We start from the raw sequence: 25,111 nt of genomic DNA, 5'->3' as shown, positions 1-25,111 counted from the left end.
GTGGGGGGGGGGGAAGTCTGCAGGGGACAGGGGCTTCTGCAGGTGCACAAGTATCAGAGGGTAGCCGTGTTAGTCTGGCAGTGACTCACAGCCCCCCCCCCCCGAAATAAGAGTTCAGCGGTAACCAAACTTCATTAAAAGAACAAGGAGTCCGGTGGCACCTTGAAGACGAACAGATTTCTTTGGGCACAAGCTCTGGTGGGTAAAACACCCACTTCAGCCTGGTGCTACCAGACTCCTCCTCGGTTTTGCGGACACAGATTAAGCCGGCTACCCCGAGACTCAGACTTCACTGCACTGCAACCCTCCTGTGGGGGCAGAGCCCGAGCCCCGCCCCGCCCCGGGCCCCAGCACGGCCCATGCTGGCTCTCGGACCCGGTAACGGGGCCAGGGCGGGAGCGTTACAGCCCCCAGGCGGCCCCAGGCCCTGCTCGTCCGGGGCGCGGTCCCCACCGCGGGCCGGGGACAGGTTCGTGCTCCGCCCCCTGCGCGGCAGGGAACGTGGCTCGCGCCGGGCGTGGGGGGCAGTCTGGCCCCATCCCTTTAAGCCGTTACGCGTAGGCTCTAGCCAGCCCCGCGAGAGGCGAGGGGTGTCTCTGGACTTTTTCTGTCGGCGTGTAAGAATGCCTGTTAAAGGGGAGGTACCCCCCTGAGGGAGACTGCAGCCAGTACCGGGCTTGTCTTCCCTTTGCCTTTAAGTTCCATTTCTTGTCGGAGGGCAGCTGCGCGGATCGTCCGACGCACCATGGCCCCGGCCGCCGGGCTCTGGCTCCTGCTGCTGCTGGCCCCGGGCGGCGCCTACTTCCCCGAGGAGCGGTGGAGCCCGGAGTCGCCGCTGCAGGCGCCCCGGGTGCTGATCGCGCTGCTTGCTCGGAACGCGGCGCACTCGCTGCCGGCGGTGCTGGGGGCCCTGGAGCGGCTGCGGCACCCGAAGGAGCGAACGGCGCTGTGGTGAGAGCCGCCCCCGGGCCCCCCCCGCGGCATCCGGGACCCGCCCAGCCCCCGGCATCCGGCCCCCGGGCAGCATCCCTGCCTAGTCCCCCGGGTACCCCGCATCCATCCCCGGGGACCGGCCCATGCCCCTCCCGCATCCATCCCTGGGACCCGCCCAGCCCCCCGGCATCCGGCCCCCGGGCATCATCCCTGCCTAGTCCCCCGGGTACCCCGCATCCTGCATCCATCCCCGGGGACCGGCCCATGCCCCCCCGCATCCATCCCTGGGACCCGCCCAGCCCCCGGCATCCGGCCCCCGGGCAGCATCCCTGCCTAGTCCCCCTTGTACACCGCATCCTGCATCCTTCCCTGGGGGCCCGCCCACGCCCCCCCCGCACCCATCCCCGGGGACCGGCCCATGGTCCCCCCGCATCCATCCCCGGGGACCGGCCCATGGCCCCCCCGCATCCATCCCTGGGACCTGCCCAGCCCCCGGCATCCCCCCCGCCCCACGTAATCCGCCCCCAGGCATCATCCCTGCCTAGTCCCCCCTGTACCCCCCATCCTGCATCCTTCCCTGGGGGCCCGCCCACGCCCCCCCCGCACCCATCCCCGGGGACCGGCCCATGCCCCCCCGTATCCATCCCTGGGACCTGCCCAGCCCCCGGCATCCGGCCCCCGGGCATCATCCCTGCCTAGTCCCCCGGGTACCCCGCATCCATCCCCGGGGACCGGCCCATGGCCGCCCCGCATCCATCCCCGGGGACCAGCCCATGGCTGCCCCGCATCCATCCCTGGGACCTGCCCAGCCCCCGGCATCCGGCCCCCTGGCATCATCCCTGCCTAGTCCCCCTTGTACGCCGCATCCTGCATCCATCCCCGGGGACCGGCCCATGGCCCCCCCGCATCCATCCCCGGGGACCTGCCCAGCCCCCGGCATCCGGCCCCCGGGCATCATCCCTGCCTAGTCCCCCGGGTACCCCGCATCCTGCATCCATCCCCGGGGACCGGCCCATGGCCCCCCCGCATCCATCCCCGGGGACCGGCCCATGGCCCCCCCGCATCCATCCCTGGGACCTGCCCAGCCCCCGGCATCCCCCCCGCCCCACGTAATCCGCCCCCAGGCAGCATCCCTGCCTAGTCCCCCTTGTACCCCCCATCCTGCATCCTTCCCTGGGGGCCCGCCCACGCCCCCCCGCACCCATCCCCGGGGACCGGCCCATGCCCCCCCGTATCCATCCCCGGGGACCGGCCCATGGCCCCCCCGCATCCATCCCTGGGACCTGCCCAGCCCCCGGCATCCGGCCCCCGGGCATCATCCCTGCCTAGTCCCCCGGGTACCCCGCATCCTGCATCCATCCCCGGGGACCGGCCCATGGCCGCCCCGCATCCATCCCTGGGACCTGCCCAGCCCCTGGCATCCGGCCCCCTGGCATCATCCCTGCCTAGTCCCCCTTGTACACCACATCCTGCATCCATCCCCGGGGACCGGCCCATGGCCCCCCCGCATCCATCCCCGGGGACCTGCTCAGCCCCCGGCATCCGGCCCCCGGGCATCATCCCTGCCTAGTCCCCCTTGTACCCCGCATCCTGCATCCTTCCCCGGGGACCTGCCCATGCCCCCCCCGGCATCCATCCCTGGGACCTCCCCAGCCCCCGACATCCCCACCCCCCCCCCCGTAATCCGTCCCCGGGCATCATCCCTGCCTAGTCCCCCTTGTACCCCGCATCTTGCATCCATCCCCGGGGACCCGCCCATGCCCCCCCCCACATCAATCCCTGGGACCTGCCTAGCCCCTGGCATCCCCCCCCCCCCGTAATCCGCCCCCGGGCATCATCCCTGCCTAGTCCCCCTTGTACCCCCCCCCGCATCCATCCCCGGGGACCCGCCCATGCCCCCCCCCGCATCCATCCCTGGGGCCTCCCCAGCCCCCGGCATCCCCCCCCCCCCCCCCGTAATCCACCCCCGGGCATCATCCCTGCCCAGTCCCCCGGGCACACACCCCTCCCGGCATCCATCCCCGGGGACCCGCCCATGCCCCCCCCCCCCCGCATCCATCCCCGGGGACCTGCCCAGCCCCCCGGCATCCCACCCACGTATTCCGCCCCTGGGCATCATCCCTGCCTAGTCCCCCAGGTACCTTCCCCGCATCCATCTCCGGGGACCTGCCCAGCCCCTTGGCATCCCTCCCATGTAATCCGCCCCTGGACATCATCCCTACCGAGTCCGCCTTGTACCTCCCATCCTGCATCCATCCCTGGGGACCCTCCCAGCCCCCCGGCATCCCCCCCACCCCATGTAATCCGCCCCTGGACATCATCCCTCCTTAGTCCCCCAGGTACCCCGCATCCTGCATCCATCCCCGGGGACCCGCCCATGCCCCCCCCCACATCCATCCCTGGGGACCTGCCCATGCCCCCCCCCCGCATCCATCCCCCAGTACCTGCCCAGCCCCCTGACATTGTGCCCCCCTACATAATCCGCCCCTGGACATCATCCCTACCTAGTGCCCTGGGCACTTCCCCCTCCGGCATCCATCCCTGGGACCTGCCCAGCCCCCGGCAACCCCCCCCCCACGTAATCCGCCCCTGGACATCATCCCTGCCCAGTCCCCCGGGTACCCCCCCCCTCCTGCATCCATGCCTAGGGACCCGCCCAGCCCCCGGGCATCTCCTCCCCCACGTAATCCGCCCCGGACATCATCCCTGCTTAGTTCCCCGGGTACCCCCCATCCTGCATCCATTCCCGAGGACCTGCCCATGCCTCCCCCCCGCATCCATCCCTGGGACCTGCCCAGCCCCCGGAACCCCCCACCCCACGTAATCCGCCCCTGGACATCATCCCTGCCTAGTCCCCCGGGTACCCTCCCCGCATCCATCCCTGGGACCTGCCCAGCCCCCGGCATTCCCCCCCCACACACATAATCTGCCCCTGGACATCATCCCTGCCTAGTCCCCCAGGCGCTCCCCCCCTCCGGCATCCATCCCTGGGACCTGCCCATGCTCCCTGGCATTCCCCCCTCACCTCATGGCACCCCCCCCAGGCGTCATCCCTGCCTAGTCCCCCCGGCGTCCCTGCCCACCCTGGGTATGCATTCCTGAGACCTGCCCAACCCAGCCCAGGCCCCCCCCCCCGCATCCATCCCTGGGACCTGCCCATGCTCCCGGCATCCCCCCCACCCCACGTAATCCACCCCTGGGCATCATCCCTGCCTAGTCCCCTGGGCACCTCCCCTCCGGCATCCATCCCTAGGACCTGCCCATGCTCCCTGGCATTCCCCCTCCACCTCATGGCATCCACCCCCCCACCCCGGGCATCATCCCTGCCTAGTCCCCCAGGCATCCCACCCCCGCGGTATCCATCCCTGGGACCCGTCCGTGCCCCTGGCATCCTGGCACAAACCCCCAACCCCCCGCGGTCTCCGGGCATTGTCCCTACCTAGTCCCCCCCAGGCATCCTCCACCCCTGGGCATCCATCCCCTGGAACCCGCCCGTGCCCCCCACCCCGGCATCCATCGCCCGGGACCTGCCCAGCCCTTCCCCCCGCCCCTTCAGGATTCCCCTCCCACGTAATCCACCCCTGGACGTCATCCCCGCTTATCCCCCCCCCCCCCCCGGGCATCACCGCCCAGCCCCCCAGACCTCCATCTCTGGGAATCTCATGCACACGCTAGCAAGACACACCCAGCGGCCGCTGGACTTTCTCCCTCACCTTGGCCACCCAGGTCCCTAGGATCTCCTTGGCTTCTCTCCACACGTACTTGTTTCTTTCCCTGGCCCTAGCAGGAGCTGATGGTGCTTGGGACCCGCCTGAGATTTCCTCCCCCTGCCGTTCTGGGGGCTGGTGAGATTCAGGCAACTCCCTTTCCCTGCTCCCCGCAGCCCCACGCTGGGGGCCTGAAGCCTTTCTTGAGCACAGACAGGAGTCTAGTGAGACCCTGGGCCAATGTGGGTATCGTTGGATGGGAGGGTCCTGTTACCTTTTCTAGGTTGCAGATTAGCATTTTAAAGCCACCTTGGCCCCAGTGAAACGCTTGCCAACCTGTCCCAAGTGTCTGGACATTAACAGCTTCATGTGCATGTAGCCAGCACTCGGTGCACGTGGCTGTTACATGGACAAGCTGGGCAGGTAGTGTTTTCAACAGGGAAGGTATCTTCCCCAAGGGATTTAGTACCTGCTCTGAAATTCCCACTGGAGCTTGTGTTACAGCAGGAGGAAAGAAAGGCACTACTGCAAACTCTCTACCACTTTGAGGTAAGTATAGACTGAAGAAGAGAACTTTTCCTGCCACTTCATGGTGGCTGAAGGAGCGGTCCCAGGGCTCCGTGAGCCCTTTTTCCATGGTGGCTGAATTGTACGCTTGGAAAGAGGAGAGTGAAGATACACCCACCTCCCACCCCCATTAGCTAACAGGGTTAAAGACAGCTGTGCATCTTGTGTTAGGAATCCATTCTCAACAGGACTGGGTTGGAGTAGGGTCTGGGATGCTGATTGCCTGGTTTTATTGCATTAGGGCAATACCTTGCACTAGAGAGGGTGAGAGGCAAGAGGCTCCTGGTTCAATGGATATGAGGAGGAGCAGGGTTAGAATGGAGAGCCCAGAATTCTGGGAACATGGGTGTCTCCTGTGGGCTGAGTGGAACCTAGAGGGGAAATGGGCAGCTTTGCGGATGAGAAAGTATTTGAGATGGTGGGATTTACCTCAAACTCTCCTGCAGGGTGTGAGGGGAGGCAGCATGGACTAAGAGTAGGGCTCCATGTCTGTCATGGAGGTCGCGGAAGTCACAGATTCAGTGACTTCTGTAGTGGCCAGTGTGGCTGATCTCAGGGCCGCCCTGGCTCAGCCACACTGGCTGCTGCTAGAGTGGTTCTGCAGCCAGGCGCTTGGGCGGTCTTGCAGCCAGTGGCACTGGCTGCTGCTCTGGTGGCCCTGGGCAGCTGGCCCCAGGGACCACCTGAGCAACTGCCAGTGCGGCTGGTCCTGGGGCTCCCTCATCCCTGGCAGTGACTGGAGCCGCAGTGGGCCTCCCAGAACTCCCCACTCTGCCCCTGCCCCCCATCCCCCCAGGCAGCAGTCAGAGCGATGCCCCACGAGGCTTCCCCCCTCTGGCAGTGCCAGGTCCCCAGCTTTGCCCCCGCAGTGCCCCCTGCCCCAAGATTCAATCATGAGTATCTTTAGTAAAAGTTATGGACAGGTCCTGGGGCTGTGAATTTTTTTGTTGTTGTTGTTTTTTGCCCTTGACCTGTCCGTTACTTTTACTAAAGATACTCACGATTAAATCGTAACCTTAACCAAGAGCATTGCTCCAGCTTCCCCTGCAGGGCGTGGGGGAAAGTGCCAGGAGGGTTCATGTTCCTACTTAGCAGTGTGTCACTGTTGAGTGTTTTTCAGGGTGGCAACAGACCACAACACTGACAACACAACGGCTGTGCTACGAGAATGGCTGATAAATGTGCAGACTTTGTATCACTCTGTGGAGTGGAGGCCGATGGAGGAGCCCAGGTGAGATCCTGCCTCAGAGACTGTTACCAGCACCTGCCTAAACTTGGGAAGAGAGACAGCTGCACAGGTTTATTGATTTCCTCAGTAAAAGGGTAAATTAAAAGGTTGAATACTTGGTTAAAGATGGAGTTAGCCTCTGTGGGATGGGTAGGCATTGGAAAGAACCCAACTGAGCCCTGTGAAAGACTGCCCCAGGGCCAGGGAGCAGATAGGGTTTGTTGATAAGCCTTGTTTCTGTGGGGCATGTGATTTTGTTAAGTTTCATCTTAGCCCCACTGAACTCTCAAAGTGAGGATGGGTGAATGTCTGAAACCCCTTTCCCCCCAGCAAGTGCCCTGGCTCCCTTCGAACCATTGGCTTCCTTCCCACAAATGACCTCCCTTGACCTCACAGACATGCACTCAGATAGTGAGATGGGGTGCTAGGGATGGGAGGATGGTTGATGCAGTCTTTGCTCCAGATAGGAAAGTCAAGCTGCCCCGCCTTGCAACTGTCAGAAGCCCACCCTGGTCATACAACCTTGCAGACCTACCTGCAAATTACTGAACAGAGCCGGTCTCCAAGTGCTATTGAGAATCCCATGTAAATACTTCAATAGTCTCATTTTTTTGAACATAGAAGTAAAAAATCTGTTTTTCCTTTTCAAAATCTGCAGACACCAAGGAGACAGCATTAAATTCTGCCGTATCTGGTCTTGCTTGTTTTAGAGGATTCAGGATGCTTGTCACTTGGGAGTAGTGCGCTGGAGAGCAGGTCAGGGCTCTGATAGAAGTCACTGTTTGTGGCAGGATTGGATTGGCTGCAGTTCTAGACAAGATTGTTCAGAGACGCTCATAAACTGGTGGGTCAGAGCAATTGACTCTGCTGCATCAATGATCTCCACTGCATATAGAGGATATTCTGTTAGCCCAACGGTTTAATTGGATCCATAGAGACCAACAAGACATGTCTGTCTGTCAAATGCCTTCCCTTTTCTGTAGAGTCTCAGGGGCCCCCGTGACATTACTGAGCCAAAATCTTGCTGTTGTCTATGGAGAAGACTCCAAAACCAAGCAGGAGGTCTGTTAGTTCCTTGGCAGAGAAGGCCACTTGGATTGTGTGGCTAAAGGGGGGCGTGGCGTCTTTTACAACTAGCTTGCCTTTCACCTCTCAGATTTGGCACTTGTGCTGAGTTCATTCCTGCTATATATTCACATCATGTAACTTTTGGGAAGGGAAAGCAGTGAGGAGAGATGAACCCAGCTGGGTCTCTAACTGAGGGTAATCCCTGGCAGGTCCTATCCAGATGAGGAAGGCCCGAAGCACTGGTCAAATTCTCGCTATGAGCATGTGATGAAGCTCAGACAAGCAGCCTTGAAATCTGCTAGGGACATGTGGGCTGACTACATCTTGGTAAGAAAATCTCCCTGCCTTTGGTACTGTGGTGACAGATGCTATGTTTATGTCCACTCATTTTCAGTTTGCAAACCAAATCCAAGTCCAGTTGTGCAGGTTTCTGTTTGCCTCTCACCTGGGCTAATGCTGCTGATTAAACTAGCCTGGCCCTGCACAGCAGAGCTGCTTGAGCACAGGAATAGCCAGACAGCATCCAGGCAGGCCATGGCCCATTATCCATGTACTTTGGTGTCTTGCTTTTGGCAGCAACCAAACGTATGATGATAACCTAGTGGGTGGCAATAATCCATATGATGTCCTTGACTGGATTACTGCAAGCACTCTGTGTCCCTCATCTGCATGAAGTTGGGCTCTGCTGGTGCCTCTGTTTGACCAATGAATTGCTATCAATGCAGTAATTATGTTGGTGACAGTGGCATGAGAATGAGTGTTTTGTAAATGTTCCTGGTGTCTTCCCCCCCCTCACACGCACCCCCAAATGCAGCTGGTGCCAAGCACTTGTGTCTGCTGGCACTGGGTGCCTCTGCCTGCTTGGAGAAGTGGAAGCATCTTTAAAATATTGCTGTTGTGAAGATGATGTTTCAGACCAGGAGGGCTTGGAGGCTGTAGCCTTCTTTAGTAGCTTTATAATCTAACTGGCTTAGGTATAAATGTAGCTAATGTACATATAAATGTCTGTCACAGTTATCTTTGTGTTTCTCATGTCTAAACAGGAAGGACTGTAGTTGAATTTAAGGAACTTCTCCCTTGAGAGTGAACTTCTTAAGATGGGTCTCTTTCTCTGTTTTGAATAGCAGCTGCCTTTAAGGGAATTTTGTGACCGGGCTTTAGGTAATAAAAATCCATTTGGACTCAAGTACTGCTATGCTATACTGATGTGCTGGCATGGGATATTTTGTAGCTCAGCAGTCCACGTGTTTCCAGGTTTGACTAATGGATCCTGCCTTTCAGGTCTGAGAATGCCTGAAAAAAACAGAAATGCCTGTTTTTATCAAAATGAAAGCAGTAATACCTAGTTATTGAGGAGAGCCTAGGGCCAATGGACATCCTGAGAATATCTTTAGGAGTAGTTGGAAAGCATTCACAAGGTTTACACAGTAATGGCTCGCGGTGGAGCACACCAGGCTGATGCAGGGACCAGACTGGCTGCATTAGAATTGACTGTGCTTGTTGTCTCTCTTTGCTGTTTGCAGTTTGTGGATGCAGATAATCTCCTGACAAACCCAGACACCCTGGGCCTGCTGATGGCAGAGAACAAGACCGTAGTGGCGCCCATGTTGGACTCTCGTGCTGCCTATTCTAACTTCTGGTGTGGAATGACTTCGCAGGTAGGAGGAGGCCTGGGTTCTGACATATGTTCCTCTTCCAGTCCCTGTGTACACCAGCACTTTGCACACAGGATCCGTTGCGTGCATGAGTAGCTCCCAGCTACCCCTCTCCCCCCATAAGAGCTCCTGCAAGACTCTCCTTTTCCCCTTTTTTAGGGTTATTACAAACGCACTCCTGCCTACATTCCCATTCGAAAACGAGATCGCCGTGGCTGCTTTGCTGTCCCCATGGTACACTCCACTTTCCTGATTGACCTGCGGAAAGAGGCCTCCCGGGACCTTGCCTTCTACCCACCACACCCAGATTACACCTGGTCTTTTGATGACATCATTGTCTTTGCATTTGCCTGCAAGCAGGCAGGTGAGTTAATGGATATTGCTGCTCATGCACTTCTTGCTAGCATAGGCTGGGTGTGTAGCTTTGCTCTGGACTGAGAGATGAGGAGCCTGCAGCCATCCTTTTCTGAAGGCAGATTAGGTTGTCTGCTGTGTTGGTAATGGGTTGTCTTGGGCCCAACAAGGGATAAGATATTAACAAAACCCTTGTTTACTGTTGCAGTGCTCAGTAGTTCAGTTAGGAGACCCTCAAACCAAGCCTACCAAGTAATTGCTATGGCCCCTATTTTTGTAACACTCACCGTTATAAAATCTTTTAAAGTCACAGAAAAAGAAGGAAAAAACAATGAAAGGATTTGAAATGTATTGCATGAACTCAGACTTTCATTTTAATAGCTTTCCCTATTCCTTTTAGTTGTTGTATAGAGTATTTTATGGGGGGAACACTTGCTTTACAGTCTTTTAGATGGTATTAGCTGTCCTCTTGTGGGAAGATGAGGGAGAAGAGAGAAAGTTAGTTTAGATGATCTGGAGCTGCTGCTGCTATTGAAAATCCTGTTTCCTTTCATACCAAACAAGATAAATGGAAAGAGAGAAGAATAGAAAAGATAGAAAATGCAACATCTGTCTCTGCTAGGTTTTGTGAGGGTTTGGATTTTGGCTTGCAACTTTGCTGCTGGGAAACAGGACCAGTGTACGATCTTATCAGCTACTCTGAGACATGGCAAACGTTTACCAGTGTTGGTCTGTTTAAAGAATTGCTTTTTGTTGCTTCTCCTGTCATACCAGTGTGCAAATGTGGAGCTGTCTTGGCCAGTTAAAGCCTGACTCTTGTTAGGCCAAAGGCAAAAAGAGATGTTAGAAACAGGAGAAATAAGACAAGGAAGGAAAATGACATGAGGGAGGAACAATAGCTAGAACCTAACTCTCAGGTATTCAAGGTTTAGACAAAGCTGATGGAGGGGATGTCATTTAGTTCCCTTTCTCTGGCCTGGCCAGATCACAACATCTTTCAGGATCAAGGTGACAAAGGCCCAATGGTGTCATGGCGCATCCCAGGGTTCCAGGAAATGGTGGTGGAGCCGCAGCCATGATGGTGAAGCTTGCTCTTCCCTGTCCCTCTGACCCTTTTAGTGCCATAGTGAATAAGCAATGTTCAAAAAGGAGTGGAGACATTATTCCATGAAACAAGAAACAGGAAAACCCATTTAAGTGATTTCAACTACAAACATTTCCTTTCCCAACTCAAACCAACCCGTGACTTTAGCACAGCTCTTCCAGCTTAACAATCCAGGGAGTGTCAGTCTGTCTTATACTTGTATAAACAATTGTATATAATGGGCTGCTTTATTGTACATTGGCATTTTTGTACAGGTCACTGCACAATACACCCCTCTAATGCAGTTGTCTCATACAGGCCACGTGAGGTCTTATTGGGCTGACTTATGAACCCAAGGACATGGGTGCCTTATGCAGTCCCATGATGTGGGCTGAGTTTGCCACTGAGTGGGTTTTGAGCAGCATCTAGCTCACTCTGTGTGTTCACTTCAGAGGTCCAGATGTTTGTATGCAACAAAGAGGTTTATGGCTTCCTGCCGGTGCCACTGAGAGCCCACAGCACCATGCGGGATGAGGTGGAAAGCTTCATGCACGTGCAGCTGGAGATAATGGGTAAGTGCTGGATGCCACTAGAAACAGAACGTTCATAGGCTTGGATTGGGAATTGCTTAGACGGTTTTCCTTCTTCCCTCTTACTTCTGACATTCTGAATTTGGGACCTGTCTGTCCTGGAGATTCAGCAGTAGCTGCCTCAAAGCTGCTGGTTGGATGGAAGGAGGAAAATATATTGAGGAATTGTAAGAGCAGGATGGCTAGAATGGTAGTTTCTATGGAAGCTCTACCTCAAATGATTCCACAGTTCCCTTGGCTATGTTGGAGCTGCTTGTAGTGAGGGCGTGGCATGGTGTCTTGCCTGTTGACATCTGGGTAAATTGTTCAGCTCCTGTGGTTGCTGTTTGTACCACTTAAAAACAGAGAGCGTTTCTTCCTGACTTGACTGTGTTGCTTTTTCCGCTAACCTTTAGGGCCCCTCATCTCCTGTGACTGCAGTTTGCCACACAGTCCTCTTTCAGTTTTTCCCCCTCTCTTGGCCTCTGGTGTCTGCAGGGCCTGTGTGGCAGTGCCCATCCACCCTGTTATGTGTGGAGTAATCTGAATTCTGGTGTGTACAGTATAGGGAGTGTGTTGGACTCCATGTTTTCTTCCCCTGGGTACATTCCTAGGTACGGTTCACAGTATCTCTTTTATATTTGGTCCTGGCTGCACAGAGATTGTTTTACTGAAGTTGAGTATCTGACCTCTCCCTATCAACACTTAAAGGGACGGGGACTGATTCCTAGCCATTTAAATACACGTCTCTGTAAATCTGAGTAATGCAAGAGGGAGAGCCCAGGTCACAGGATAACTATTTTAAAATAATTTTATGTGTCTGAGAATTTGATGCCAGAGGTTTATTTCTCTGATTTTTCCTTTCCCCTCCCCCCTCCCCCCCCGCCCAACCCTTGGCTGCACACAGAGCATGGCTTCAGTTGCACAAGCTTGCATTCTCCTTGTCTTCAGAGACAGAATATTTCTGTAAATGCAGCTCTAGACAGTGGTTTCCTGTTCAAATCTGCCTGCAAATGTTCTCTAATTGGCTGAATACTCTTTGCTCACTCCTTGAGACTGGAGCATCTCCTTCCAACAAGAGGGAAAACCTGAAGTAAATAATAAATGAGAGAGCAGTATGTCAGTCAACAGGACTAATAAGCATAAATATCCCTGTCAGGCACTCGGGGGGCACTGGCCAAAGGCTAGCAACGAGAAAGGGTGTAGGAGATGGGTCGTGAAATAGAAAATTAGAGGTTCCTTTTCCTTCTCAGGCCCCAGTGGGTTGTTCGTACCTGGTTCCTCTGTGGTGGTTTGTTTGGACGGCTATTCCTAGTACGGTGGTAGCTGTGCCCCATTTGGAGTTGTGGTGGCTAAGAGAGGTCCCTTGGCCTTATGTCTGGAAGATAATGTCTTACAGAAACCCATTCACATTCCATTTCTTGGTTGTCCCTTAGTGAAGAACCCTCCAGTGGAACCTTCAGAATACCTGTCCATCCTGCCCAAGGTCCCTGACAAGATGGGCTTTGATGAGGTGAGTCAGGACTGTTCCATACAGGCACATTACTGAGATGAAGAACACTGTTTAGTTTGCACAAGCTGAGCCTATGGGCTTCCTCCTGTGGTCACCTCAGACTCTCTAATGCCTGAGCTGCATTTCTAGGTCTTAATAAAGCACAGGTTATCTCTTCCTTTGTGTTCAGTGCAGGATGCATCAAGGTTGCAGTTGAGTTCTTGCCTCCCTGGGTGTAGTAGGGACCTCCCTGCACATTCATGGCCATGGATTTTATTTCCTCAGGTTTTCATGATTAACTTAAAGCACAGGGCAGATCGACGAGAGCGAATGCTGCGGACGCTGTATGAGCAGCAGATCGACTGCAAAATCATTGAGGCTGTGGATGGAAAGTGAGTGCATCCAAAGAACAAGCATTTGCCCAGTCCAACACCTGATAATAAGGAACCAGGATATTGCAATGAGGATTCCTGAAGGGTGTATTTATGGGGAAGAGCTGATGCTGTTTCTTGGAGATGCAGGGAAGCAGGGCAACTCCCTTGCTTGGTGGAGGGGAGAAGGAGGAGCCAAACGCTCTGGGTGTCAGTGCTTTCCAGTCACTTCATAAAGTTCTCTGCTGTAGGAAGGCCCCTTATGAATTGTAAGGCGTTGTCTCCTTTCATCCCACCCTGTCAATGGACAAAGAGGCTGCTGAGTGAGTAGCCTGTATAGTTCCTCTAATAATGTCTTCCCTGCATGTGCACACAAGGCCCTTCAGGGTGAGGTAACAAGATAATGGCTGTGTAGTGCCTTGAGGTGTGAGCTGTTGCCAGAACAGCTGTTGTAATGACCTAAATTGCCTGCATTCTTTATAAACTGGCTGTGAGAATGAGTAATCCTAGGATCTTCTGTTCTGTTTTCCATCATCTCTTCTGCAAAGAGAGAGGCTTAAAATAAAGTGGCCTGGAGATTTCTTGGGGAGAGAAGCTGCATTCATGAGCATTAGCAGAGACTCCAAAGGCAGCTGCTGCTCTGTGCTGATGGAGGCATTAACCACTTTGTGCTTGTTGCAGAGCCATGAACAGTAGTGAGGTGGAAGCTATGGGGATTCAGATGCTGCCAGGATATAAGGATCCATACCATGGCCGTCCACTCACCAAAGGGGAGCTGGGTTGCTTCCTCAGTCACTATAAGATCTGGAAGGAGGTAAGTGAGTCTGCATACTCAAGAGAGCTCCAGGGATCTTGGTGCTTCTGACCCCTTCAGGACACTTGTTCTGTTTGGGTGTAATAGCCAAGCCAGGACCTTTTCAATTTGTGCTCCTGCCATGGTTCTACCTCTTCCAGCATTCCCACTGCTCTTGGCAGGGTTTGCAGTCGCACAAAGAATAAGCAGGGACATATGGTCTGGTGGGGGTGGGGGTTTTTGCTCAGGACCATCCAGAGACTTGAATCATCCCTGCACTGAGCAGAAATTCACATGCTGATGCTGTTATTTTAGCTGGGTGAGAGGAGTGTGTAGGTAGCAGGGTGGTGCCCTCCTCTGTTTTTTTTTTGGGTTACTATGTGAGCCACAATGGGTATATTTATACACAGCAGGTTGGGAGCAGTCTTGCATTTCTCATGATTAAGGATAAGATTGTCATGGAGGCCACAGGTTCCGTGGCTTTCAGAGATCTCCATGACATTTTCCTCTACAACCACTGTGAGTGGCAGGGCTCCCTGCAGTGGGGTCCAGACTCTCATTACTTCTTCCCCCACCCCTGTGCTCAGGCTTCAGTCATCCTCTTGTCTGGCCTCCCCTCATTATTTTTAGTAAAAGTCACACACAGGCCACGGGCTTCCATGAATTTTTGTTTGTTGTCCGTGACTTTTTCTAAAAATAACTGTGACGAAAATCTGAACCTTACTCATGATGCCTAGATGTGCCCTAGAAGTGGTAAAAGGGAATATACATGGAAGAGGTTGGGAGGCAAGAGAGAGCTAATTCCTCAGCACTAAAAGTCAATAGATACCAGTGCTGTGAAAGAAGGGGATATAAATTACATGTCATGGGGGGAGGGGCGAAGGAGGTGCAGGCATTTCAGGTTCTCTGATTTAGCTTCTGTTCTGCTAAATTGCTAGATTGTGGAGAGAGGGCTGGAGAAATCAGTCGTGTTCGAGGATGACCTGCGGTTTGAAATATTCTTTAAACGACGGCTGATGAATCTGATGTATGACCTGGAAGAAGAGGGTCTGGATTGGGACTTGATGTAAGTGCAGAAGATCAGAAGGTTATATGGATGTTCTACTGAGCTTCCCTGGGCACTTGTCTTTAATTATCTGTTTACCTCTGGCAGTACACTCAGTGTTGTAAAATACATAAATCCTGCCCCAAAGAGCTTGCAGTCTAAAAGAGAGAAGAGTAAGGGAACAATGGGTGATAACCTACCCTTTGATTATTATAAACTTGCTTTTTGTAGGCATTAGTAGGAAGTGGCATTCTGAAAGGGATTTGAATAAGGGGAGGGTGATACTTTGATGGCTTGGCACACTGGAAACAAAGAGGTCATTGATTTCCCTGTTACCAACAGCTCCAATGGAGCAACTCTGATAGAGCCTGGGTGTTGGTGAGAATGCTGAGCTGCACTCTGTTCAGAGCATAGGCTCACCCACTGATGATGGCAAAAGATTTCTGTACGGCAAACACTTCATCAGAGAGGACCACATACCCTGTTAACCAGAAAGCAGATTTATTTTTATGCCAGAAGTTGTTGGCCTATGCTACAAGGGCACCTGCCACCTCTGTTCTCCACCTATGCTGACTGATTCCAGGCATGGGGACTTCATAATTTTTTTTAATTTTTTTTTTTGAGGCCAGCAGGGACTATTACGATCATCTAAAGCTGGCCAGGGAATTCCACTCAGACTTTCCTTCATGAGGCCCTAGCTGCTGCTTGCAGCAGTTCTCAAACTGTGGGTTGGGATCCCATTTTAATGGGGTCACCAGGGCTGTCTTGGACTTGCTGGGGACAGGGCCCAAGCCCGAGGGCTTCAGCCCTGGGTGATGGAGCTAAGGTTACAGGCCTCCTGCCTGGGGCTGAAGCCCTTGGACTTTGGCCTCAGCCTGGGGCTGTGGGGCTTTGGCGTTGTCCCCTTGCCGTCCCCACCTCTCAAGTGGTCCGGCTTGAAGGAGCTCAGGCTTTAAGACCCCAGCAGGGGGACTGTAGTAATTTTTGTTGTCAGAAGGGGCTCGTAGTGCAATTAAGTTTGAGAACCCCTGAGCTAGAGTGTAAGTCTCTTTCTAAAAGATAATCTTGTGCTGCTGTCTGTCTCCCCCAGTTACATTGGGAGGAAGCGAATGCAGGTGGATCACCCAGAGAAGTCTGTGCCTCACGTGCGGAACCTGGTGGAGGCAGATTATTCCTACTGGACTCTAGCCTATGTGATTTCACTGCAGGGTGCCCAGAAGCTGCTGGCAGCTGAGCCGCTCTCCAAGATGTTACCTGTGGATGAATTTCTTCCTGTCATGTTTGACAAACACCCTGTGTGAGTCTGGACTGCATCCTCTGGGGCCTAGTGCTGGGGAAAGAAGGGTGTATCAGCCTATAGGAACGGTGGGTGCATGGGTGAAGGGAGCATTGTGTTCTGAAGTGAGAAGCCTGTTGCAGGCAGAGCTTTGAACAAACACTCTTTGCTGCTGCTTCAGCAGTAGTCAGAGATGGAGTCTGTAGTCAGCTGCTGTAGCTGAACAGGGATTAACCCCTGTGTTCTGAACTTGGCAGTGAAGCCTTACATATCCCAGTAGTAGCATATGGAGTTGGTGTGAGGATTACTGAAGAGTTTTCCTGCTTGTTCCTGGAAACAGAGGTTCTAACTAGAGCTAGTTGGGAAATGTTTATTGTTCCTGTGATGGGTTGGACTCTTTGGGAAGCCACCTGATGTGCCTAGATACCACCGAGTCTACCTGTTCTGCCAGCATGGGCCCCCTTTAGCCTGTCTTGCTGAGCCACGGTCTTAAAACCTCCTCTAACACACACAGGCAGGGACACGCCCAGCTGCAGATCAGCTCTGGGAAGAATCAGCTTAAGGGACTTGCTCCAGCACTCAAATGTCCACCTCCCTTGGAGCACAGACCCAAAGATATACTATGAAATTTGCCCCCTCCCTCAGTATGGAGAGAGATGTGCACATTTCTCCCCCTCTCCCTCCCCCCCGTTAGAAATTACAGAAAATGGGTTTAATAATCAACAAATTTTATTAACTATAAAAGGCAGATTTGAAGTGGTAAAAGGGGTAACAAACAGAACAAAGCAGATTAAGCAAATGAAATCAAACACGCAAACTAAGCTAGTTTCACTAAAGAAACTGGTTACAAATAGTATTTCTCACCCTAGATATTGTTGCGGGCAGTTTGCAAAGCTTCTGTGGTTCAGAGTTCCAGTTATAGTCCTTTTCAGACTAGACCCCTGTCTGTCTGGCAGGGCCAGCCCACAACATTTTGGCACCTGAGGCAAGGAGCTCAAATGATGCTTCCATGTCCCCTTGCTTGGGCCAAAACTTTGAAAGGTCTCAATTCTGCGTTCTTCCTGTTCTCCTCTCGTGGTACTGCTCTGCTGCCTACCCCAATAAAGGAGAACTAACAACTTAAAACGCCTTGTTCAAAAATTTTAAGTAACACTTACATTTGCTGTTCAGACTTTTTTTTTTGTCTGCATAGTAAACACTGGCGTTTTAATCTGTTTTGAATAATCAAAGTGGTGCTTTTGGTGCCTTCTTGGTTCCAAAGATTTGAACTGCTTCCTGAAGGTCCACGTTCTGGGCCAGCTCATGCTCTGTTGAGATGGTTGCAAGGCCGACCAGCCTCTCCTGTGTCACTGTGGAGCGTAGATGTGTTTTTATTATCTTCAGCTTGGAGAAGCTGTGTTCTCCACTGGCAACTGTTACAGGACGTCTTAGAAGTATGTGCAGAGCAACAAAAGCATTTGGAAAGAGAGTGGTCATCTTATTTGTGCACGTATATTCCAGAACAGCCTTTGGAGTTGATCCTGCTGAAATGCATCTTGAAAGGGCTTTCAGTTAATCACCTAAATCACTCGCATCAATATCACACATGTCATCATGTGTCAACACCATCTCTAGTGCCCTGCATTGCTGATGTAGGTCTTCTTCAGGTATAGTGAGGAGTTCTGGAATATCATATACAACATCCCATATACACTGCTGTGTTCCTTGAGCTGCATGAAACATTCAACTGACTGTATTGCACAATCTAGCATCTGGCTAAAGAATTTAACTTTGAATGGTTGTTTGGGGTCTCTTATGGGATTATCCCGTGCCTCGTAATCAAGATGTCGTCTTCTTCGGTGACTGTTATTCTTGAAAGGGTGGGAAAATAGCTTCAGTGTGAAGTTCCTCTGCCAACTTCTGTGCACTCTTCAGAATGTTTTGAAATCCCTCATCTGACTGGTAAGACTGTAGGTATGACTTTGCTTTGTCCAGTTGTTCCATTGCTCCAGATATATCAAGTTCACCTTGGAGTCTCTTGGAGTCTCTTGCTTACAACATTGGAGTCTCTTGCTTACATTTATTTCAAACAGTATGTCATGCCACAACACTAAGCTGCACAGAAAATTGAAGTTATGTATGTTTCTGGTGATTCCATTTCCCTCTGCCACTGTTCTCCCACGAACAGTTCCTGTCATAGCATTATCCTCCATACTGGCAACTATAGCATCATCTATCTTCCCAATTTAGTGTTTGATAGGCTTTATCGCCTCCACTGGAGTTTCCCATCATGCGGCACTCAGTGGTTTCAGTGTTAGAGAGGATGTTCCCAGATGTTGCTTCAAAATTTTCCATTGATGAGTTGATGCAGAGAAAAATACATAAATGCTTTGAATTACATTAATATAATTCGTGATTGGGCAACAAAATGGCAAATGAAATTTAATGTGGATAAATGTAAAGTAATGCACATTGGAAAAAATAACCCCAACTATACATACAATATGATTGGGGCTAAATTAGCTACAACGAGTCAGGAAAAAGATCTTGGCGTCATCGTGGATAGTTCTCTGAAGATGTCCATGCAGTGTGCAGAGGCGGTCAAAAAAGCAAACGATGTTAGAATCATTAAAAGGGGGATAGAGAATAAGACTGAGAATATATTATTGCCCTTACATAAATCGATGGTACGCCCACATCTCGAATACTGTGTACAGATGTGGTCTCTTCACCTCAAAAAAGATATTGTAGCACTAGAAAAGGTTCAGAAAAGGGCAACTAAAATGATTAGGGGTTTGGAGAGGGTCCCATACGAGGAAAGATTAAAGAGGCTAGGCCTCTTCAGCTTGGAAAAGAGGAGACTAAGGGGGGATATGATAGAGGTATATTAAATCATGAGTGATGTTGAGAAAGTGGATAAGGAGGAAAAGTTATTTACTTATTCTCATAATACAAGAACTAGAGGTCACCAAATTAAATTAATAGGTAGCAGGTTTAAAACAAATAAAAGGACGCTCTTCTTCACACAGCGCACAGTCAACTTGTGGAACTCCTTACCTGAGGAGGTTGTGAAGGCTGGTGCTATAACAATGTTTAAAAGGGAACTGGATAGATTCATGATGGCTAAGTCCATAAATGGCTATTAGCCAGGAATGGTAAAAAATGGTGTCCCTAGCCTCTGTTCATCAGAGGGTGGAGATGGATGGCAGGAGAGAGATCACTTGATCATTGCCTGTTAGCTTCACTCCCTCTGGGGCACCTGGCATTGGCCATTGTCGGTAGACAGATACTGGACTAGATGGACCTTTGGTCTGACCCGGTACAGCCGTTCTTATATTCTTATATTCAGCAGCCTCACTAGAAGCTGATGTTGCATCACTGACCACCAAATTCAATGAATGAGAACTACATGGGACAAAAAAAGCTCAAGGGTTTAACTCTTGGATCTGTGTCTGCACTCCTCTGTTCTTTTTTTACTCTCGTGTTGGCACCATATTGTAGCCCTGACCTCTGTCAGCTATTGCAATTCCCAAATATTAAAATAATAATAATTGAAGCTATACCTATCTCCTAGAACTGGAAGGGACCTTGAAAGGTCATTGAGTCCAGCCCCCTGCCTTCACTAGCAGGACCAGGTACTGTATTTTGCCCCCGATCCCTAAGTGGCCTCCTCAAGGATTGAACTCACAACCCTGGGTTTAGTAGGCTAATGCTCAAACCACTGAGCTATCTCTCCCCCCAAATCTTCCAGCTTTTTAAGAAGCACTTTTGTCATACCAGCTCCTGTAATATGATGAATGTCAATAAATTATAGAAAATGCTCTCTGACAATCACCATTGCAGAGACATTTTCACTAGGTTCTGTTGTCGTTACAAAACGCACCATTCAAGTAATTTGTTCTGTATGGCTGATGTCAGGTGTGCAGTCCCGAATAACAGAGTAATATCTTGCTGACTTCAGATCTGCCACAATCTTCTCTTTGACTTTTGCCAGTAACTGTATGATCTCCTTTTGAATTGTTTTTCCAAGGTAGTGGTGTTTGTATATTTCTTGGGTTGTGACTCTTCTTTGATGCTGTACTCTAGGAGCATCTAACTCAGCCATCAGATGCACAGTTTTAAGGAAGTTTCTGTTGTTTGGCACGTACAGCTGATCTGAATTGCCACACAGTGCTAGGTTTTGGGTAGCAAGCATTCTCACAACAGCAATGAGCCTTTTCAGAACATTTTGCCAGTAAAGAGACTCTGATGCAATCTTCTCTTGATGCTAATCTATGGTGGCCTTTAATCTTAGTCTCATCTCAAGCTCTTTCCACGTATGGAATGCTCTCTGGTGATTTACTGCCTTCTCATGGCATGCCAGATTTCTAGCCAGATTTTTCCAGTCCTTGGAACCCAGTGTGGCTAGAACATTAGACTGGAAGAGTTTGCAACCAAAACAGTATGCAGCATTCTGGGTTTTTGAGTACATAAGCCATGGCCTCTCCACTTGTCACCATTGGGGATTTCATACCGGTAATGTGTTGGATAGAAACTTCTGTTTTCATTGTTTTTGGGGAACATGAAGTTTTTCACTTGCTGTGGCCCATGCAATACAAAGAAGTCCCTCAGGCTACTGCTCAAGTGAGTCCACAGTCCTGGATCATCTAGACTTAAGGAACTAAACTCAGCAGCAGCTGTTTCTTGCGCCCCCACCACACTCTTCTCTGACATACACTTTTCTTCAGGAATGTGCATGGTGACATCCATTTGAGATGGAGATATGGATGCTGCAGTAGCTGCTGGGTCACCTACACTCTGCCTGATCTTCCAGTCATCTCCTCACCACTTACATTCTCACTGGGGCTGGAAGGCTCACCGTGAACATTTGTGTCTATGTATCTCAGGAGAGCTTAGATAGAAAAGCTTCCTTCGCTTTCTTTCTTTTTCTGAATGCTACTGCAGAGGGGCATTTTCTTCTTTCACTCATGACTGCTGTTCTGTGCCAGCTACAGTGGCTCTCAACACTCAATTGAAGGGGACAAATAAGCAGGCTGATAGCAGGCCTGAGTGAGGGAAGATATCAGCGTCTTAAGGGCCTAACTGGCTCCTACTACTTCAGTTCTCCTGAAGTGGGTTCAGGGAAGCAGCAGGAAACAGGAAGCTCCCTGAGAAGCTGGTGTGAATCAGGCCAGGCTCTTGGGGGTGCTAGAGAGGTGCATAAGAGGGCAGCTGCTCCTCTGTCTCCCTGCAGCTCCTGCCGCTTTTTTTTATTCCCTCTCACCTCTTCTCCTGCCTGCCTGTTATGTCTCTTGTGCCCTCCTTCCTCCAGCACAGCACTCCACCATCTCAGTGCCTCTAGAGCAGAGAGAATACATATGCACCAGCAGCAGACACAATTTTCTACACTCTGGGTCCTAGTGGTGCCCGCCCCCCCCCCCCCCCCCCCCCATTTTGGCACCTGAGGCAGCCATCTCAGTTCGCCTTATGGTAAGGCCAGCCATGCAGTCTGGACTCCCACCTTGCCCTCTCTTTTTCAGTCTTTCTTCTTGGGCAGACAGGCCATGAAGGGGGAGGAGTCTTGTTTGCCTTCCTCCCCACCCTTAAATAGGATTCACATAAGCTGGGAATCCTTTGTTTCCCAAGCTTGATCCCCCTTCCCTTACAGTGGAAAATTACAAGTCCCAGGTAATGTTTAGTATCAGGTGACAAGACCACCTGATTCTGTAGGATCACAACGTCCATGAGTCAGTGGCAGTATGGAGCGTCCACAGGAAAGCCAAGCTTTTCACAGATCATTGTCCTCGCTGATGAGACATCCACCCTATCTGGCTTTTCCATTATTGTATCTGAAGTGTTAGCAGTGGGCGTCACCCAAAGTAGCATAGTTGAAATACATAGTCAATGTTTCTAACTTCCCATACAGAAATGATACAGGCATACACATAGGATAATCACATTCAGTAAATCTTACCTTTCCAATGATATCTCACATGAGCCCTCTGGCATAAAGTATATCTCAGTTATGTCATTCATATGATAAGCATAATTTCATAAAGAATATGGAATGACATCACAGTTCGTATGTAAAATTTGAATGAAAACTAACATTTTTCCAGGGCTGTTGCACAATTAAAAAATTAATAAATTTCAGTTGGTATTCTATTGTTATAAGTGCGATTAATCATGATTGATTTTTTTTTTAGTTAATTGCATGAGTTAACGCTGATTAAAAGACAGCCCTACATTTTTCTTAAAGCTTTTTTATTTTTTTTTATTGAACAACCAGAAATGTTTTTGTCTTCAGCACCCATGGAGTTTTTTGATGAATACCTGAGCAACTTGGGTGAAATCAGACACTTCCTGCAGAATTTTCTGTTTTGACAAAAATGCCATTTGGAGTTCCTGTGCAGCAAAGGCGTGAGCCTGCTCTAGCCCCATCACTGTTCACTGGCTTGATCACCGTACTTGCAGTCCAGGCTGCTCCTTGTTATAGCTTCTAAAACCTGCCACTTTACTGAGGGCTTGTCTACATCAGAAAGTTGCAGCGCTGGTGAGGGAGTTACAGCGCTGCAACTTAGGAGGTGTACACATCTGCAGGGCACCACCAGTGCTGCAACTCCCTGTTTGCAGCGCTGGCCGTACTCCCGTTTTGTCTCGGGTGTAGAGGATCCAGCGCTGGTGATCCAGCACTGGTAATCAAGTATAGACACTTACCAGCGCTTTTCTTGACCTCCGTGGAATAAGCAGGTATCCCAGCATACCTGAGGAAGCCTCTGGTAATCAAGCTGGTCTCCTTCCCCGGTTTGCTCTCGCATTCCCCGAACCCCGAGCAAGCAGGTCTCCTTCCCTGAGGTTTGCTGGGTGGTTCCGGGAACGCGAGAGCAAACCGCGGCGAAGCTGGTCTCCTTTCCCGGTTTGCTCTCTCGTTCCCCGAACCCCCGAGCAAGCAGGTCTCCTTCCCTGCGGTTTGCAGGGTGGTTCGGGGAACGCGAGAGCAAACCGCAGCGAAGCTGGTCTCCTTTCCTGGTTTGCTCTCGCGTTCCCCGAACCCCCCTTGAAGCCGCCCAACAGCGCTGCAGTGTGGCCACATCTAACACCACTTGCAGCGCTGGTTGCTGAGCTGACATCACACCTTCAGACCATCTTGCTCAACACTGCCTGGTTCGAGCAGGTTTTAGAGTAGCAGCCGTGTTAGTCTGTATCCGCAAAAAGAACAGGAGTACTTGTGGCACCTTAGAGACTAACAAATTTATTTTAGCATAAGCTTTCGTGAGCTACAGCTCACTTCTTCGGATGCACAGAATGGAACACGCAGACAGGAGATATTTATACATACAGAGAAGATGAAAAGGTGGAAGTATGCATACCAACTGGAAGAGTCTAATCAATTGAGATGAGCTGTCATCAGCAGGATAAAAATAACTTTTGAAGTGATAATTGAAATGACCCATAGAAGGTGTGAGAACTTAACATAGGGAAATAGATTCAATTAGTGTAATGACCCAACCATTCCCAGGCAGTGTTTTTCCTGACTGTCCTAAACTCATTCCCACATTGCAGTAGTAACAAGCTGGCTTCTGGCTTTACTCGTCTATTTATGCCCCAGGAGGCTGAGATTTAGTTGGAGCTACTTGGGTGGGGGTTGGAGAGGGCTCTAAAACACTCATTTCTTAGGAATTGTTGGAGCTGCGATGTTTTTCCACAGCTGCTGTTCTTTTAGGGAAAGGGAGCGGACTGGAAGGGTTGTGAATTAGAAGATTAAGTAACTTGATGTGTGGTTTGAATGCCACAGTGGGAGGATGAAGGGTGTCTGGAGTGAAGTAGGGTAAATGGAGGGATTAATGCCGCTGGTGCGGGAAGCTGAAGATGGACTGTAGGGTAAATGCAGAAGATGTAACACACACACCCCTTTTCTTTTTCCCCTTTTTCTGAACAGCTCTGAATACATGGAACATTTTGAAAACCGGAATTTGCTGGCCTTTTCAGTGGAACCACTGCTGGTTTACCCAACACATTACACCGGTGATGATGGTTACATCAGCGACACTGAGACCTCTGTGGTTTGGAATAATGAGAGAGTAAAAACTGACTGGGACCGTGCCAAATCTCAGAAAATGAAAGAACAGCAGGAGCTCAGCAAGGAGGCCAAGAACTCTGATGTGCTCCAATCACCTCTTGACAGTACAGCCCGGGATGAGCTATGACCAGAGCAGGCCCCTTCTAGGAAATGGATGAAGGGACTGACCGTGATAAGGAAGGGTGTGTGTTGGAGCCGGGATAGAAAGCAGGGAAACAGTTATAGCAGCATCCATCCATGGGGATTATTGGAGCTTCGGTGTGTCCAAGAATATAATGATAAAGTCACTTAGATGACAAAGCCAATGAGGGTCATGGCTGAAGCCCTTCTGACCTCTGCTATTGCAGGACTCTCAGAGAGAATGCTGGAGAAAGTCAGGTTTGCTTTGTCCATCAATTCAGCCACTGCGCTGTGGTTCAGCACAGATCTTTACGCAGTTGCTCGTTGTAGTGGAGAAGTTTTATTCTTTGGTTTAGGATATTGGTGCTTGATAGGACATTGGTCTTCCCGCCTCTGTTGCCATATGTGTATCTCATGACCAGGGATCCTAGTTTTCTCTGATTTTTTTAAAAAACAAAACAAAATTCTCCAATTAAAGAACCATAATTGTGGGGGGGGGGACATGGATTTTTAAAATGAAACACTGAACGTTAGTTTCCTCAGCCACAATATCTATAGATATCAGTTGAACACAATGGTTTATTGATATATTTACAGTTGTAAAATGCTGGAATGATCCAGTCACAGTGCACCATTTCTTTACTGATGTCGAGGGCCCTGCTGTTTCAGCCTCTTTCATTTCTTTTCAGTCAGTTTAGCTCTTTCCATGTGTTCTGCGATTGTCTGCCTTCAAATGTCATCTACAGCCTTGCTGCATACAGTACAGAACAGCAGTTTACCATCAACATTAAATTTGTCCTTACCAAACTCA

At 51.1% G+C, this 25,111-nt stretch overlaps 1 protein-coding gene across 5 annotated transcripts; it reads left to right on the top strand.

Annotated features, from left to right (window-relative positions):
• The first annotated feature begins 726 nt into the window (after positions 1-726).
• COLGALT1 (collagen beta(1-O)galactosyltransferase 1) lies at positions 727-25,111 on the top strand. Of its 5 annotated transcripts, none has more exons than XM_030547674.1 (12): positions 727-951; positions 6,328-6,438; positions 7,713-7,830; positions 9,027-9,161; positions 9,318-9,522; positions 11,049-11,168; positions 12,602-12,678; positions 12,943-13,049; positions 13,710-13,842; positions 14,760-14,887; positions 16,075-16,163; positions 24,040-24,280. In XM_030547674.1, exons 1-12 carry the CDS (start codon positions 746-748, stop codon positions 24,183-24,185), a joined length of 1,575 nt encoding a protein of 524 aa, XP_030403534.1. In that variant the 5' UTR covers positions 727-745; the 3' UTR covers positions 24,186-24,280. The 5 variants fall into 5 exon arrangements, with proteins under 5 accessions (XP_030403534.1, XP_030403531.1, XP_030403532.1 ...); XM_030547671.1 differs by having other exon boundaries at positions 730-951; positions 15,957-16,163; positions 24,040-25,111; XM_030547672.1 differs by having other exon boundaries at positions 865-951; positions 6,328-6,530; positions 15,957-16,163; positions 24,040-25,111.

This window comes from Gopherus evgoodei, unplaced genomic scaffold (assembly GCF_007399415.2).
Source record: "Gopherus evgoodei ecotype Sinaloan lineage unplaced genomic scaffold, rGopEvg1_v1.p scaffold_66_arrow_ctg1, whole genome shotgun sequence".
In the NCBI taxonomy this organism is placed as follows: domain Eukaryota; kingdom Metazoa; phylum Chordata; order Testudines; family Testudinidae; genus Gopherus; species Gopherus evgoodei.
Note: the sequence above shows the minus strand (reverse complement) of the source record. Positions and strands in the feature narration are given on the sequence as shown.